The sequence below is a fragment of the Raphanus sativus genome, chromosome 7 (assembly GCF_000801105.2).
Source record: "Raphanus sativus cultivar WK10039 chromosome 7, ASM80110v3, whole genome shotgun sequence".
NCBI classification, from domain to species: Eukaryota; Viridiplantae; Streptophyta; class Magnoliopsida; order Brassicales; family Brassicaceae; genus Raphanus; species Raphanus sativus.
Genome location: NC_079517.1, coordinates 350088 through 368852, shown reverse-complemented (window position 1 = coordinate 368852; position 18765 = coordinate 350088). Strand labels below are relative to the sequence as shown.

Below are 18765 nucleotides of genomic sequence, written 5' to 3'. Positions count from 1 at the left end.
TTATGCCAAAAAAACAACTGACAATTATCAACTACTGTAATCTTTTAAAATGTGAATATATAAACCATACATAAAAGAAGAAAAAAAAACAAAGTGATAAAATTACACTATGACCAAAAGAAAAGTTGAGAACGTTTTACACTCAAGGATTGAAGTTCTGCTTTTGCTTATTTCCCATAATGTTTTCTATCTATAAAAAACATAAACACATATTTTCATCACGTCAACTTAAGCTCGCCTGTTCCTCCGATGTGGTGTTGTGGCCGCAGACAAACCCTAACCTCGTGTTCTTCCTCCACTCCTCCCCTCAACTTGGGCACCAGAATCTCCAGAACCGGTCCCGTCCCATCGAAATACGCTTCAATGTTTGCTTCTTCCGGAATCCTATTTGGCAGCTGTATCTCTCTCATGAACTCCCCCGGAGGACAATGCTCAGCCGTCTGATCAACAACCAGCTTGAAAGTACGCTCCCTCCTCTTCACTAAAGGAGCCCTTGACGTGCTCGATCCCGTGACCTTGACGATTCCGTTGGTGATGCTGTTCCTCCACGAGACCTTGACGCTGTTCAGATCCACGAACGGTAACGTTATGACGATCAGGTAAGCTTCTTCGTCTTCGTAGATGGTTTTGGCAGCAGTCGCGGGACCGTGAACGTTCTTCATCACTCCAGTGAAGTCCTTTACCCAACCGGGTGGTGTGTGTGTCTCAACGCTGTTCATGTTCACAGTCAAGCAACATTCTTCTTCGCTGCTTCCAGGAGATAAAAACTCTTTTCTCTTCTTACTAACGTTACCTACTCCTCCTCGTCCTGGAGATTGATCTGATGAGTCACCGTTGCTGCTGAAAGAAGCGTTGTTTGTCAAATGCAATCCCGAACCATTGAGCATCTTCTTAGCGTTATTTAAAACCGGTTTCGCAACATGAGGCAGCTCAAAATCAGTGTTGGGAAGGTTTCTCCACGAACCGAAATCGCTAGCATCAGGAGGGATAGTGAACTTGAGATCTCGACCGGTCAGCTCCATCCACCTCTTCTTATCTTCTTCGCTGACGCACAAGAGACTCGGCGACGGCACGAATTCGATCCCGTGGAGACACTGAGGATTAGAGAGCCCCCTGTAATGCTTCCTCTGCATCCTGTGAGACCTAACAAACCCTCTCTCCGCGCTGAAAGGGAAAGGACGCTCGCCCTGACGAGAATGACCGTTCATATAGCTCCTCAGCTGCATTTTACCGAGGGCGTTGTCGGGTTTATCCTTGAAAGCCCACATGTACATGTTCTCCATATCATGCTGAACGAGAAACACATCGAGCTTGAGATCAGATTTATCAAACCCTGTAAAGCATCCTCCTCCTCCTTCTCTAACGACTTTAGACTTTGATTTGTCGTTCAAGGCCGGTCTGAAGTAGGAGCTGAAGAAGAACCAAGCACCCCACATGCTGTCTCCGCGTTTCAAGCATTTCTTGGTGACTTTATTACTGGGAGCCGCGGAAGCCACGTTGTTGAGGAAAGTCTCGGTCTCGTAGACATGGGAGGAGCTAAGGCCAACGTCTAGGATGTTGTCGCAAGAATCCAAGTTCCAAGTGGGAGAGCTTCCTCCTCGTCCTACGGACAAGGGGAGGTTGATGTCGGGTGGGTTGTTGTAAAGAGTGATTTGGTTGTTGTTCATATCGAGATCGAGGTCTTCGTGAGATGAGCCAGTGGAGTCCATGGATAAGAGTGTTGAAGGGTGGTGATTCTCCATCGACAATAGAATCGATCCTTTCATTTCACAGTTTCGAATTCGAACTTTTTCTTCTTCTTTTTTTTTTTAAATCAAAATTAATTGAAATTTCAATCTCCCAAATCCCAGATCTCCCAATTAGCCATTAAAACCCCAAACCAAAATCGAGATCTTAAAATTGAAATCTCTATTTGAGAACTTGAAGAAGAAGACGCTAGAGGAAGACGATATCCAACCCTAACCCTAGAATTTCCTGATAACCCCCAGAAAGCGGCGGGAAACTCCGACTCAAACCCATCCGTGATATATACATTTTTTTGAAATTTTAATTTCAAAGTGGCTCCCTTTTTCCCCCAATTACATCCAACTATGACCACTACAACAACGAAGCCTAATAACTTGATTCAGAAGAAATCGAGCCCAGAAAATACCTCTGAAGAGATTAACAGATAACACGAAACCTCTTCCGTCATCATTCACAATGAGTTTCTCAATCTCTTGAATTCAAAATCCCACTGATTTGATTCAACCAAAGAAAAAAGGTTTATCTCTTTTTTTTTTTGTTTATGTTGCTTCTTCTTCTTCTTCTTTTTTGTGAAATGAGAGAGAGGGTGGGGTTATGTAGGAAGAAGGGGGAGGTTCGTGGTCGTGGGTGAGAGTGAATGTGAATAAGAAAGAGAGCTAAAGGAGAAGCCGCCTGAACTAGATACTACCTCTTCCCCCACTCTCTTTCTTTATTTGTATCTTTCTATATAGTTTAGTTTCATATATAAATATTATCTTTCATTTTCTTCTCTCTACCTATTTTATGGGTGCTTATCGTGGTACATGTGCTTATCAAACTACTTTATTTTTTCTCCTTTTACGTTTTTTTTAAATGTTGAAAAACGTCGGTTTGTAATTTTAATTTTTTTTTAAATTATTATTACATTGGATCAATGAAATTGCCATAATCGATTTATCTATTCATTTCAACGGTATAACTATGTCCAAAAACACTGGTTTCTGTTTCTGCTTAAGGGTTATTGGTGTATATAACCCGGTTTTACCGGTTAGATGTAATTATTAGATAGTTGGTTTAGTCTGGTTAATTGTACAGCTCATTCTATCTCACTATATGTAACCGTATTTGATGATTAATAACATTAACGAGATATTTCTATTATCTTCTTCTTCTCTCTCAAGCAACGTAGAACGTAATATGGTATCAGAGCAAACATTGAGCTTGATTTCGATCGTTTGATCTTGCTTGAGCTCGTGATTCTTCCTCTCATACGTTGCGATGGTGTCTGTGAAGAAAATTCCTCGTCGATCGGTTCGTACGGCGACTCGTCTCGCTCCGTCAGCTTCTCCGGCGATTTCTGGTCCGGATGTTCAAGCTCTACGGTCGATTCATGGCGTTGATCAACTGGACTCGATTCACTCTCCGTTCTTCATGCATACCTCTGATCATCCAGGTTTGATTCTCATTTCAATCAAACTCGATGGTGCAAACTTTGATGATTGGGAGGCTGCTATGAAGATTGCGTTGGATGCGAAGAATAAGATCGGTTTCGTAGATGGATCATTACCTCGTCCTCTCGATTCTGATTCAAATTTCCGCGTATGGTCTAGATGTAATAGCCTTGTTAAATCATGGATTCTTAACACGGTTTCTACTCAGATCTATCGAAGCATACTCCGTTTGAATGATGCGACTGATGTATGGAATGATCTCCATAGTCGCTTTCATATGACTAACCTTCCCAGGACTTACAACCTCACTCAGGAGATACAAGACCTTCGTCAAGGTTCTCTCTCACTCTCTGATTACTTTACTAAACTCAAAACGTTGTGGAGTAGTTTAGAGAACTGTGAAGAACCTGATGATCCTTGTGTGTGTGGGAAAGCTCATCGGCTCCATCTGAAAGCTGAGAGAGCTAAGATTGTTAAGTTTTTGGCGGGACTAAATGAGTCATATGCAGTCATTCGTCGTCAGATCATCATGAAGAAGACTTTACCCTCATTAACAGAGGTGTATAACATTCTTGATCAAGATGATAGCCAGAAGAGCTTCACTTCTGCTATCTCACCGGCTGCTTTCCAAGTTTCTGAGTCCTCTGCTGTACCTCAGAACACTTCGTCTGTCTGCTATGTTCAGTCCGGAGCTCACAAGGGAAAGCCAATTTGTTCATTCTGCAATAAAGTTGGTCATATTGCTGAGAGATGTTACAAGAAGCATGGTTTTCCTCCTGGTTATCTGAAAGGGAGAGCTCCAGATAAAGTTCAGAAACCTTCCTCTTCTGTCACTTCTGCAGCTCCTGTTTCAAACCAATCAGATGCAAAACCCAACAATCTTGACAGTTTGATAGGGAACCTCTCTAAAGATCAGATACAACAGTTCATTGCTCTGTTTAGCTCCCAGCTTCAGAGTAATACTGTTACTGATCGCGGTGAGGCTTCTACTTCCCAAACCTCTGCAGATATTCCGGGTATCACCTTCTCTTCATCTACCTATTGTTTTGTTGGTATTCTCACTGTCTCAAAACATACTCTTAATACAAATACGTGGGTACTTGACTCGGGTGCTACACATCATGTGTGTCATGATAAAGCTTCTTTTATCTCTCTGGACTTGAATGTAACTAGCTCTGTGAACTTACCTAATGGATCGTTGATTAAGATCAGCGGAGTGGGAAATATTCAACTCAACAAACACATTCTTCTCAGAAATGTGTTGTTCATTCCTGAGTTTAGATTGAATCTCATCAGCATAAGCTCCTTGACTACTGATCTAGGTTCCAGAGTTATGTTTGACTCGTCTACTTGTAACATACAGGATCTTACCAAGGACCGGATGATTGGTCAGGGTAGAAGAGTTGGTAACCTGTATGTGCTTGATGTCAATGAAGCTTCTGTGATGATGAATGCAGTTGTCGACATTGGTACCTGGCACAACAGACTTGGTCACGCCTCTTTCTCGAGACTGGACCTGATATCTACAGCCTTGGGAACGACCAGACAGAAGAATAAAGGAAGCTCCTATTGCCACATTTGTCATTTGGCGAAGCAGAAGAAACTTTCTTTTCCTTCACCCAACAATATGTGTAATACAATCTTTGAGCTTTTACACATTGATGTTTGGGGTCCTTTTTCAGTTGAGACAGTGGATGGTTATAAGTATTTTCTGACTATAGTGGATGATCATTCAAGAGCTACTTGGATCTATTTGATGCGTACCAAGAATGAAGTTATTACTCTGTTTCCCACCTTCGTTAAACAAGTTGAGAATCAGTATAATGTGAAGGTTAAATCAGTTAGATCAGACAATGCACAAGAACTAAAGTTCACCTCCTTCTTTAAAGAGAAAGGGATCATCCCGTTTCACTCATGCCCTGAAACACCTGAGCAGAACTCAGTGGTTGAGCGTAAACACCAGCATATACTCAACGTTGCCCGGGCATTCTTGTTCCAATCTCAACTTCCGCTTGGTTATTGGGGTGAATGTGTGTTAACTGCAGTGTTTGTTATCAACCGAACTCCTTCTCCTCTTCTTGGTAACAAGACTCCTCATGAACTCCTAACTGGTAAGAAGCCTTCTTATGATCAGATTAGAACTTTTGGTTGTCTTTGCTATGGCTCTACTTCTCCTAAACAGAGGCACAAATTTCAACCAAGGTCTCGGGCTTGCTTGTTTTTGGGGTATCCTTCAGGCTACAAAGGGTACAAACTTCTGGATTTAGAAACGCGTGAGATATCTATCTCAAGAAATGTGATATTTCATGAAAACATCTTCCCTTATGCAACTTCTCCTTTGTCAAAAGATGGATTACAACTCTTCACACCATCACATTCTTTGACCTCAGGTATGAATCCATCATCATTCCCATCAGAAATACCATCACCACCACTTGAAATTAACTCTCTTTCGCCATCATCTTCTCATCTTCCACCAGAAATTTCTCCACGTATAAGAAAACCTCCTGCTCACTTGCAGGATTATCATTGTTTCACTGTGGATTCTAATGCCACTTATCCTATTTCTTCATCTCTTTCATATTCCAAACTATCACCCACTCATTTATCATACATCAATACCATCACAAAGATTCCAATCCCTCACTCCTATGCTGAGGCAAAGAACTCTAAAGAATGGTGTGAAGCAGTTGATAAGGAGTTTGGTGCAATGGAAGCTACGAATACTTGGGATGTTACTCAACTCCCACGAGGAAAGAAAGCTGTTGGTTGTAAAGTTCTCTACTCCTTGAAGTTTCATGCGGATGGCACACTTGAACGTTGTAAAGTCCGTGTTGTTGCTAAAGGTTTTACTCAAAAGGAGGGTTTGGATTACACTGAGACATTTTCTCCTGTGGCAAAGATGACTACAATTCGTTTTCTGTTAAAAGTTGCTGCTTCTCGCAAATGGTTTCTTCATCAGCTTGACATTTCTAATGCATTCTTAAATGGTGAACTGAATGAGGAAATTTTTATGAAGATTCCTGACGGTTATGCAGAGTGGAAAGGTATTACATTGCCTGAGAATGCTGCTTTCAGATTAAACAAATCTATATATGGTCTAAAGCAGGCATCTAGACAATGGTTCCTCAAATTTTCTGCGGCTTTGCTACGTCTTGGCTTCTCTCGCGGTACTGGAGATCATACATTGTTTGTGAAGACTTGTGATGATGGACATTTCATTGCCGTTTTAGTATATGTTGATGATATTGTGGTGGCTAGTACGAATGAATCCAAGTCCAAGGGTTTGATCCAAGATTTGTCTCAGCAGTTTAAACTTCGAGACCTTGGACTTCTAAAGTACTTCTTGGGTTTGGAGATAGCTCGGAGCAATGAGGGGATCTCCATATGTCAACGCAAATATGCTTTAGAGATCTTAACTTCTTCTGGTATGCTTGGATGTAAGCCAGTTTCTACTCCAATGGTTCCTAATCTACATTTGTCCATTGATGAGGGAACACCGGTTGATAATCCTGAAACATACCGAAGCTTGATTGGTCGTCTAATGTATCTCACCATCACTCGCCCTGATATCACATACACTGTCAACAAACTATGTCAATACTCTTCAGCTCCTAAGATTCCTCATCTCCAAGCTGCATATAGAGTGTTGCAGTATGTTAAAGGGACGATTGGTCAGGGTTTGTTTTACTCTGCTACAGATGATCTTACCCTCAAAGGATTCGCTGATGCTGACTGGTCCACTTGCAGAGACAGTCGTCGGTCTACTACTGGTATGGCTATGTTCCTTGGTGACTCGATAATCTCTTGGCGATCGAAGAAGCAGGACACGGTTTCTTGTTCTTCTGCAGAGGCTGAATACCGTGCTCTGTCTCAGGCCTCTAAAGAAATGGTCTGGCTGATTAAACTGATCAGAGACTTGCGAGTTCCTTTGTTGCAACCTCCCATTTTGTTCTCTGATAGTACTGCCGCCATTTACATAGCCACTAACCCTGTGTTTCATGAACGAACGAAACACATTGAGAATGATTGCCATTCTGTTCGAGAGAGACTGGACAAAGGCATTCTCAAGACTCTTCATGTTCACACTTCTGATCAGGTTGCAGACATTATGACTAAACCTCTCTTCCCACATCAGTTTCGTCATCTGTTGTCCAAGATGAGCCTTCATAACATTTTCGAATGCTCATCTTGAGGGGGCCTATTGGTGTATATAACCCGGTTTTACCGGTTAGATGTAATTATTAGATAGTTGGTTTAGTCTGGTTAATTGTACAGCTCATTCTATCTCACTATATGTAACCGTATTTGATGATTAATAACATTAACGAGATATTTCTATTATCTTCTTCTTCTCTCTCAAGCAACGTAGAACGTAATAAGGGTTGTTAATATTCTTACTTCTCTCTCAAGCAACGTAGAACGTAATAAGGGTTGTTAATATTCTTGCTATATGTTTTTTTACAAAAAAATAATATTCTTGCTATATGTAGTCTATGCGGAGGCATGGTTGGTGATTAATTTTAAATTATTACTAGTGGACACTACTAGTTGCATTATTGTTTCCCAGTGAGTATAACAACATATTACTTTTTAATAATCTGATATTGGTTTATCCATTGAAATATAGGGTTATAGCATCATTAGTGTTGGTATCCAACGGCTTACGTATCTGATTAATTAATCCAGCTTTTTGACTTGTTAAGTGTATTACATGTTACAAATGACACCCAATTAAAAGGCTTTCATATTAATAAATACGAGGATAATTCATTTCTTTTTTGAAAACTAGAGGATAAGCATATTTTAAAATGTCATTCTCGAAAAAATTAAAGAAAAACTAAATAAGACGAATTGAGATGTGTTATCCTCGTAAGAAATGCATTTTAAGTCAATTCTGTTAGCAGCATCACACATATCGTGTTGATATATTTCACCATGTCAGTATATATAGTACACGTTTGGAACTATAAATTATCAAAGAGAGTTTTTGGAAAAAAATCAAGTAAATCTTTATGTCTATTTTTATATAGATATATAAAACGTAAAAACATATGTTTTCAAAATAAATTGAAATTTTAATAACGAAGAACATTTCGTGGTCTTAGGCTTAGGGTTATTAAATCATGTCTTTTAAGATTTTAGGGTTTAAATTTCTAAAATCTAAAGTTTTCAGTTTTTAAAGTTTATGATATTTAATCTACGACTGTTAGAGTTTTGAATAATTTCCTTTATTTTGACTCAAAACAATAATACGGCTATTCTTATATCAGTCTTTATATACTGGACACCTTGCATTGCATCTAATAATTAATAATCAATAATCACAGCAATGGACTACATACGCAAGTCGCCAAACATATTATACAGTTATATTTTGTTTTATGAATGTTCGGTTTCTGAAGAGACACTTAAACATTATATAATAGTATATTTACTGCATTAGATACGAATAGAAGTTGACAAACCAAAATAAAATTAGTAATTAAAAACAAACTTATAATGAAACCCAAAAAAGAGAAGAAAGAATCGAACATGACTTTAAACTCAATAATTGAGATCTGAGAGGACATTGAAGATGACCCCAAAAAGATAATGGGAGTTATCACCTCTCATACCCCCAAACAACGACAGGCAAACAAACAGCAATCAATAAAATATACCACATCACTAGTAATCTAAAATGAGTTGAAAATGTTTATATTTCTGAGTATCTGACAACACACAGTGCAAATCATATTTAAACCCGAAGAACCAAATCGAATTCAATCAAAAAAGTAATATCAAACTTGAGCCAAAACTTGTTAAATATTTGAACAAATTCAAAATCTTGATATATAAAAAAGCAAATTCGATCCAAACTAAAATATTCTGGACATTTGAATATATTTAAATTAGATTTATATACTTGAATATGTTAACCATTTTCTGGATTCAATTTCAAAGAATATCCAAAATGTTTGGGATATTTTGAAGTAGTATAAAATATTTGAAAAATATAGAAATAGTCAAATGTAAAAAATTTAAGTAACTAAACAATACTCAAAACACCAAAATATTTAAAATGTATATTGGTTTTCCCCCAAATACTCATTCATTCTAAACAAGACTCAAAACACCAAAATATTTAAAATGTATTTTAGATTTAGATATTTTGGCATCCATTATTCCAATATATAAATTATATTTACCTTTTATATATAGATTTTGAGAGATTTAAAATATATATAAAATTCAAAACTTTAAAGTAATTTAAATGAATTATCCGGACCCGCAAAAATATAAACCAAACCCAAATAAAAAAACTATAAATATCCGGACGAAATTGAAAATTTTTATCCTGAAAATTAAAAAATCGAATAGACTTGAACCGAACCGAACCGAGTGGGTATCAGTACGTCAACCCCTAATTGGTACATGATAGGACATTGTTCTGAGTAGAATCATTGATGATAATGTATTGACTGATCTAGACCGGTCTGGTTGTTTTATGATATGTGTTTAATTCAGATTGGTTAACTGATATTGATAATCAATCTACGGCTAGATGTCAACTCTGTGTAAAATAAAATTTGATTTGGTGTGTCTGGCCTAGTTTTGACCATGTTCATGTACTAGAGTTGATTTTTTGTCGGATAGACTTGATAAAAATCGGGTTGGATAGTTCGATAACTTTTCACATACAAGAACATCAATGGTTTTAGGTACCAACTCCAACTTATATGAAAATACAAAACTGGTCTAATCAATATTTGTACATGGAAACAAAATGCTAACTCGTCCACCAATCATAGAGAACAAGTGGCCAATGTCAATAACATATCCCTCATACCATACATAAATATTTTCTAATCAAAAAATATATACATATGTATATAATTTGAATTGATTAAAAACATATAACAATTAACCTATATCAAATAAAACGCATATATAAATATAATTAACCGGTGGTTCATATTATAATATAATTATGAATTATTATTTTCTTGTAAAATTAAGAAGGGACATTGTAAAGAAGATATTTAATTTCATAGCAACATTTCCACACGCACCTGCGTTGACGTGTAAACTATGGTACATGAAAAGAAAGAAAACTATATTAAAAGTGAATTAAGAGGTTCTTTTCAAATAGTTACAAGGCCGATGCTATTGATACGGACCATGTCTTATAAGACGAAGAACTAATAACTTTATAAGCGATAATGTTTTGAAAAAAAACTCGAGATGCCAACGTACCAAACATTTGAAGATTCAGTGTACATACTAATATGATTATTTTTATACAACTGGATCGAATACAGACACAACTGTCAGTACGTAATAGAGAGAGACAAAAAAAATTATTATTGTATGTTCATGGACTAGTATATACATTGTGACCAATGGGCTTAGAGTAAGGAAGAGTGAATAAGGCGGCCCAATTTGGATCCCTCCCCGCCATAAAAATTTAAAACGACGACGTGGAGAGTAACGTTTGGGTTCCAAACACAGAGAGAGAGTGTTAGAGGCTTTGATGGGCTATGGGGGAGAAGCATCGCTGTTGCTTTCTGCGTTTTGTCATCCCTTTACTATTTGATCAGTAAAGCGCGAAGACGCTAATTTAACCGTAACCGAAACCGAAACCTCTCCGGTTTGTAGTTGTTGTTGCCATCTCTCTCTCTCTCTGTAAAACAAAAAAAAACAAAACCCTAGAAAGTCTCCAGTTTCCGCCATTGGAGGCGATCACACTGGTCCGTCTCTGATCTCGATTCGAAACGAAATCGATCCTTAATTTCTCTGACTAGGTTTTGGCTAGATCTATCATCCACTGTGTTTACTCCAATTTCATAATTTTTTTTGTTTTTTTTTTGTGTTTTGATAAGAAAAAAATTGAAAGAATGGGAAATATCTTACGGACAGTGGCAAATTGTTGTCCGAAGAGAGCTGCACAGATTATAAACAAATCTTGATTTTGTTGATTATTAGTCAGATTAACAACTAAAAAAAGCTCTTTGCTAGTTCCTTTTTTTTGATTCGTTTAACTTGTTAATGTGTAGAGAGAAGGAAGGAAGGAAGGAAGGAAGGAAGGAAGGAAGGGATGGAGATGGATTTGTTTGTGACACCAGAGAAGCAGAGGAACCATCCTTCTTCAGTGAGCTTGGGGAAGACTCCTGTGAGAAGGAGATTGATAGTTGATGACGAATCCGAGGTTGTCTCTGAGAAGAAATGTCAATCAAGAACTTCTGGTGGCGGTCTTCGCCAATTCAGCGTTATGGGTCAGTGAATCTCTTCTTTCTAGGAGTACTCTTGTTGCTTGTGTGTGTGTGTGATTAACTCTCCTATGGATTTTTTTTTTTTTATCTCAGTTTGTCAGAAGTTGGAAGCTAAGAAGATAACTACTTACAAGGAGGTATTTTTACACTCTCTAGACCTTGAACAAGTAGTACACACAATTCATCTGCTAACTTTTTGTTTAGCTATCAAATACTTCTCCTTATGTTTGAGACTGTGTTGTGGTTCCAGGTTGCAGATGAAATAATTTCTGATTTTGCAACAATTAAACAGAATGCAGAGAAGCCTTTGAATGACAATGAGGTATATATAACAAAGATGGAAAATCTGATATAATCAATTATGAAAGCAAATACATAAAGCTGTAGTAACTAACAACATCCTTCTTATAATCAAATTAGTATAACGAGAAGAACATAAGGAGGAGAGTGTATGATGCACTAAATGTCTTCATGGCGTTGGATATCATCGCAAGGGATAAAAAGGAAATCCGTTGGAAAGGCCTTCCCATTACCTGCAAGAAAGATGTGGAAGAAGTTAAGGTATTGCCTCTAAGCTACTAATAATGCCTAATTTGAATTTTCTTCTTCTTATCTCTTTGTCACTAATCTTTGGATAGTCTTATTTGCAGATGGATCGAAATAAGATTATGAATAGTGTGCAAAAGAAGGCTGCTTTCCTTAAAGAATTGAGAGAAAAGGTGAATTTTTCTCTCTTTCTTTTATGTTAATAGGAAACCTAAATGAATACGAGACCTTGTTATGCACAAAAGCTTATAGCTGTTGCAGTTATTCTAGTCATTCTCTCTGTTGTCTTTATGAAACATACTAAGTATCTTTCTGCTTTTTGTTTAAATGATTCCTCAAATGTCAGGTATCAAGTCTTGAGAGTCTTATGTCGAGGAACAAGGAGATGGTTGTGAAGACTCAAGGACCCGCAGAAGGATTTACTTTACCATTCATTCTACTTGAGGTACACTTCACAAATCTCTTCCCTTAGTTTCTCTCTAGTTTCATGTATTTTCTATATAGGCTTATCTTTTATATTCAATCTATCTCTCTCTCCGTAGACAAATCCTCATGCAGTAGTCGAAATCGAGATCTCTGAAGATATGCAACTTGTACACCTCGACTTCAATAGGTACTTAAGCAACATCAAAATCAAATTCAGTTTTGCTATCTCTCTTGAATATGAGATTTTGATAAAATCTTTTCGTTGACTTTTAGCACGCCTTTCTCGGTCCATGACGATGCTTACATATTGAAACTGATGCAAGAACACAAGCTGCAGCAGCAGCAGCAGCAGCAGAACAGAGTTTCTTCGCCTTCCTCTACACATCAACACTCTTCTTCTGCTCATTCTTCCTCCAGTTCTTGCATTGCTTCTGGAACCTCAGGCCCCGTTTCCTGGAACTCTGGGATCCATTGATACTCGCTGACCACCCCACCGGGAAAAAAAAGAACCGTCATTCTGTTCCCAATTCTCGAGAAAGAAAGAACAAGCCATCTAATTTGGTATACTTGCAGAAAAAAATTTATACATTTGGTTTAAATGCTATTTGAGAGAGAGAGACTGTGAACTTATGATCCCATATGCCAACAACAAATGTTTGTTCATCCAATTTACAAATGTTTGTAAAACCGATTCGGTTAACTATTTATCTGAGGTTTATTGATTTTAACAAATTGAACCTATTTGAATCGGTTGGGTATAATTTTTTTTTCAGCTGTATTTTGAGAACTTTAATACTCAAAGAAGCTTAGTTTAAAGTTTGGCTAGCTACCGAGGTTAGCTTATATTACGTGCCCAAAGGGCGCGTGTTGACATGTATGCTACGAAATTTTTAGTTCCAATTCCCATGCAAAAAAAAAAAGTAACAATTAGTATTATTTTTGGAAAAGTAAAAGAAAGAGACATCGCGGCGGTTTGAGGGACAGAAAAGCGAAGTTAGTTGGGACACCAGGTAAGAATGTTGGACTGCTTTAACTAATATACATGTTTAGTTACTTAATTATTCAACGCTGGGGTGTATCTACTAAATTTTTCAACAAAACAAATGTTCCAAGTTTTCTCTCTTCTTTTCTTTGGGGTATATTTGTACACACTTACTCATCAGAACTTGGTTGGCATTTTTGAAAAATAATGTACATAGATTTTTAACTCTACATTCTTCAACGTCATTAATATAAAAAACTCAGTGAATATTTATGATAATATCAAAAAAAATTACCTGAAAAAGAGAGCAGCTAGCATATACTACTATTTTCAGTGTCACAACAGTTATGAAATTTTCCCGGATATATACATATCTCCAGGCGTTATAATGTGATCTAAGGCAATACAACAGAACAATAACAAAACTTCTCACGTTAATTTAATAGAAACTATAAATTAGCCTGAATTCTCTTTTATTGATCATTTCAATATTTTGTAGACTCAGAAAGATGTTTAGAAGTTCATGACATACATACATAAATCAACATTGTCGTTGTTGATGTTATCTTTCTTGTTGTTTCTGAAATTATTCCTTTTATGCACCAAGTAAAAGAGTAAAACCAACTGTTATAAACTTATAATGTTTATTGACTTTCATAACACATTGACACAATCACTCAATATTTAGTATTGTTATATAGCACACAAAGTACATAATTAAGCAGCGGTATTGTCAGAAAGAGAGAATCACAAAGAAAATTATGAGTTAAGCAAGTAGACACACTCCCGCTCCTCCACCTTCTCAAAACCCTAAGCAAATATACATTAAAATGTATAAAACAAAAAAAGCCTCACAATAACACTGTGGACTCACACAAATCTTTTTTTATTTATCCACATAGTTGATACAATATTCAGACATATTCCACATATATACGTGGGCATGTCTATATATGAACAAATGTTCCTCCTTTACCTTCTGTCTTCTCTCTCTCACTCTTTCTCTAAGCTTTCCTCTCCTCTTCTTTTCTCTCTCTAAGCTCTTCCTGTTATTTTTTTTTAATTGATGTACTTCTCCACTTCTTCGTATAAGCCTTCACCAAAAAGTTCCACATTTAAACTCTTTATTTGCTCAAAAACAAAAACAAAACAAAACAAAAACTAAAAGAAGAAGAGATCATCAAAGAAGAAAGATCAAAAATGGTTTTTTCTTCATTTCCCACTTATCCTGATTCATCAAATTGGCAACAACAAGTAAGTTCTAGATTGGGAATTTTTTGGTCTATAATTTTCGTGTGCATTCAAAGATTAAATAAAAATAAAAATATAGCGAGAAATAAACAAACAAGAAAAGAGGATAATAAAATTCTTGTTCCTTTGTCACTTTAATCTTTGTATAATAGTGGTTGAATTTGGATATACTCATAAAATTAATTAATTATTTCTTTCCTTTACTAATTATTTAAAATGCTAAAAACTTTGTGTGTTGTTTTTGAATCATTTCTTCCTCTCTTTAGCATCAACCAATGACAACCACCGTTGGATTCACGGGAAACAACATCAGCCAGCAATTTCTCCCTCACCATCCCCTCCCACCGCAATCGCAACAAACGCCTCCACCGCTTCACCACAACGGTAGCGGTGAGAGCGGTGGTGGTCCCGACGGATTAATCCGGCCAGGTTCGATGGCCGAAAGAGCAAGGCTAGCCAACATACAACTACCTGAAACATCCTTAAAATGTCCACGGTGTGACTCAACCAACACCAAATTCTGTTACTTCAACAACTACAGTCTCACTCAACCTCGCCACTTCTGCAAATCTTGCCGCCGTTACTGGACATGTGGCGGTGCTCTAAGGAGCGTTCCTGCTGGTGGTGGTTGCCGTAGAAACAAAAGAACCAAAAATAGCGGCTGTGGTGGTGGCGGCGGTAGCAGCAGTAGCGGTAATAGTAAGTCACAAGACAGCACCACAAGCAACGACCAATACCACCACCGTGCCGTTGCTAATAATCAGATGGGACCGACGTCTTCAACAACTTCTTCAACAACTTCTCTGAGCTCGTTGTTATCTTCTTACAACGCCGGACTAATCCCCGGACATGATCATAGCAACAACGTACTTGGACTTGGATCATCATATTTGCCACCTCTCAAGCTCATGCCTCCCTTAGACTTCACTGACAACTCCAGCTTACAATACCGTGCGGTCTCGGTTCCTTCTTATCATATAGGCGGAGGAGGAGAGGCGTCGGCTCTTTTGACCGGTTTTGACCAGTGGAGATTCCCGATAACAAATCAGCAACCTCCTTTGCTAGGTGGTTTAGACACTTCTTCCTCGTCCGGGTTTCACCAGTTTGATCATCACAGTCAAACGGGTATGCACCAGCAGAATTCGGGTCAGTACCGACCTAAAAACATCTTCCATAACCTCGTTTCCTCTTCAGCTATGGTTACAGCTACCCCGTCGCAATTAGCTTCAGTGAAAATGGAAGATAGTAACATTCAACTCAGCATGTCTAGACAACTTTTTGGAAACGAACAACATCTTTGGAATATTCACGAGGCTGCAACATCAACCGCAGCCGCAGCTGCAGCAACTAGTTCTTGGAGTGATGCCTCTAATAATTTCAGTTCCTCTTCTGCTAGCAATATATAATCAGCCATCGCTCTGTCAAATCTATTACACTTTGTTAATTTCTTAATAGGTGTTGTATGATCTTATGTACTTAGATGGGAGTTACTACATAGATCGATCTTGTAGGTTTTTGTTTTTTTTTGTTTTGTTTTGTATGTTACATTACAACTACTAGTTTTTTTTGTCTTTGTTGATTCTCTTGGTTGTATTTTCAAGTTTTAAAATTAGAGTTTACTCTATTGCAAATTTTCATTTTTCATTTTAATCATGAGGATATGATCATACATACGAGTTGTATGATGTTCTACCAATATAACTTTTTTACTAATTTAATATAGTGTTGAATGAGGTTCAATATTCCTCTTGCCCGTTACGGTATATCAAATGTTTATCGCCTCAACTTTCACTAACAATGCACTTTTCGTTGGAAATGAGACGGAAATAAATGGAGTTTAAGTTGCATGAGGAAGTATGACACATCAATTTGTGTTGAAACAAAAATGGAGTTTAAGTTGCTGTTTTTTCTTGTCACAAGACTTATTTATTATTCCACGTACCATTTTAAGTGATGTTTAAAGTTTTTACACAATTATTAAGAAAATACAAAATTTTATACACTTTATCTTGGTTATATAAAAATCACATTAAATAAAACAATTTTAACTAATAACAAAATAATACATGATTTTGTAATTGGTCACAAAATTTGAATGACATTTAATCTTACCTAAAATAGTGAGAACATCACGTATTATGAACCAAAATAAAAATCTTAAAACTTCACTTAAAGTGGAACAGAGGGAGTATATTTTTTCTATACGAATCAATTCTAGTTGCTGTTTATAACATATTCGTTTGAAAACATGTGAAGATCTAAATATCATTTACTGAGAGTATAGATTAAATACGTTATCTACTCAGCAAAACTTATAGGGAAATGTGTTTGTGTAAATACACTATGATATTGTAAAGTGATTAATTTTAGAATGAGTGTAATGGAGTTGTCTTATATTAATCCATAAATTATGGTGTGATTATATTATGATATATATAGCAGTAAAAGACTAGAAGTATTAAGGGACAATGATTTCGTTATGCTCTGCAGAGGAACATTCTTTATGACTCCCGAGAAGTGCTTCGTCTGGTTTAGCAAAAAAAAGTGCTTTGTCTGCAGCCTAATATTTTTTTTATTTACAGTATATATACTAATTTTCTTTTGCTTATATATATGGAATTGTTTACTCACTCTGTTTTTTAAAGATTCATGTTTTAAGAAAAAAATTGTTTTAAAAAGATACATTTTTTACTTTTTCAATGTATTATTTAATGAAAATCTGTTAACTTCAAAAAAATTAGTTGTGTTTATTGGATTTTTATTGGTTAAAGATTATGGAAAATTGTTATTCACAAAAATCAATGCATTTTTAATGTGATTTCTTAATATATGTGAAAAGTCTAGAATATGTATCTTTAAAAAATAGAGGGAATATAATTTTCATATATATGACTTAATTATAATAAACTATTTTCAAGTGTATATTTATATAATATGTCTAGTGGAGATCGACCCGCCAAGTGTATCGCATCACTAGAGTAAGTTGGTGCAATGCATGCATGATCGTCGATAATGCATATCGGTGATCGAAAACGACAAAACCAGATTAGTCCACTCACGATCTTAACAAGTGATAAGCGTCAATTTAAATTGCGTTTCCATGTAGTACCTCTAGATTAACATAAAATCGTGATTAAAATAGTTTGGATATATGTTCTCAATAATACGTTTTCTTTCCTAACTTGATGACAAATCATGGAATTTCAATAACATCGTCAGAAAGAATATGACGTTTTTCAGAAAAAAAAAAAAGAATAGGACTTGTATAACTAGTAGTATAATACTCCTTGAAAGAAACATAGTAAAAGCAAGTGAAATCTAACGACGACCGAATCAATGTCGGAACAATGAGATTTTGAACAAGACCGACGCGCCTTGGGAGAGAGCAAGAGGCTCGTGACGCGTACGGACCACTAGGAGACAAAAGCAGGCCCCATGCGCAAAGATCGAGAGATTCGATCTTGAAATTACACGCGCTATAATGCACGCGTGAGAATTTGAGCCAAGAACAAACGCTACAAAAGACTTCTGTACTTGTGATTTTTCTTACATGTGACTGACAACCAATCTCACTGCTTCAACACGTCATCAAATTATTGTCTTTTTGGCTTTACAAAATTGTTGTGATTAATTGTACAAAAACCCAGATATATTTTCTCTATGCTGCTTAATTTGCTTTAATTGAAAAATCAATATTTTCATATATCGTATACAACACATGGCCCTAAAATTTTCTTAAGTGCTCATGGCCCGGCTCAAACCTTTTGAAGACCCGGTGCAAAAAGAAAAAAAGTTTCAGTAATTTATCTTTATAGCTAGAATTTTATAAATTTGGATCCTTTTTAAACATTTTTTTTCTGAAATTAAGACCTTAAAATCCCTTGATTTTTTTGAAAAAAAGTGTTGGACCCAGTGCTCTTGCTCCATCAGCACTACCCTAGAGCCGGGGTCATGATCTAAAAATCTTGTGATTGGCTACACGAACATTAAATTTGTTTGTTTTTGTATTGCAAGCAAGTTCGTTAAGATAAAAAAAATTGTTCGTTAAGATATTGGTAGAGAAGGACGCACTTATATGGATGGAATCTTCATTTTACTTAGAAAAATTGATAGGACAACTTGATATTCA

General features: G+C 36.6%; 3 protein-coding genes across 5 annotated transcripts; 2 read left to right on the top strand and 1 right to left on the bottom strand.

The window, feature by feature from the left end:
* Positions 1-24: 24 nt before the first annotated feature.
* Positions 25-2425, bottom strand: LOC108818133 (uncharacterized). The gene has a single exon (XM_018591014.2). The coding sequence runs from the start codon at positions 1764-1766 to the stop codon at positions 219-221; it is 1548 nt and encodes a 515-aa protein (XP_018446516.2). The 5' UTR covers positions 1767-2425; the 3' UTR covers positions 25-218.
* Positions 2426-10751: 8326 nt separating this feature from the next.
* Positions 10752-13135, top strand: LOC108815937 (transcription factor-like protein DPA). Of its 3 annotated transcripts, none has more exons than XM_018588478.2 (9): positions 10752-10909; positions 11216-11434; positions 11525-11568; positions 11682-11753; positions 11852-11992; positions 12070-12150; positions 12324-12422; positions 12520-12590; positions 12677-13135. In XM_018588478.2, the coding sequence occupies exons 2-9, from the start codon at positions 11257-11259 to the stop codon at positions 12876-12878; spliced, it is 888 nt and encodes a 295-aa protein (XP_018443980.1). In that variant the 5' UTR covers positions 10752-10909; positions 11216-11256; the 3' UTR covers positions 12879-13135. The 3 variants fall into 3 exon arrangements, with proteins under 3 accessions (XP_018443980.1, XP_018443982.1, XP_018443981.1); XM_018588480.2 differs by having other exon boundaries at positions 10753-10909; positions 12082-12150; XM_018588479.2 differs by having other exon boundaries at positions 10761-10963.
* Positions 13136-14383: 1248 nt separating this feature from the next.
* On the top strand, positions 14384-16157 carry LOC108816317 (dof zinc finger protein DOF5.1-like). Its single transcript, XM_018588897.2, has 2 exons — positions 14384-14639; positions 14903-16157. The coding sequence occupies exons 1-2, from the start codon at positions 14586-14588 to the stop codon at positions 16040-16042; spliced, it is 1194 nt and encodes a 397-aa protein (XP_018444399.1). The 5' UTR covers positions 14384-14585; the 3' UTR covers positions 16043-16157.
* The last annotated feature ends 2608 nt before the right edge of the window (positions 16158-18765 follow it).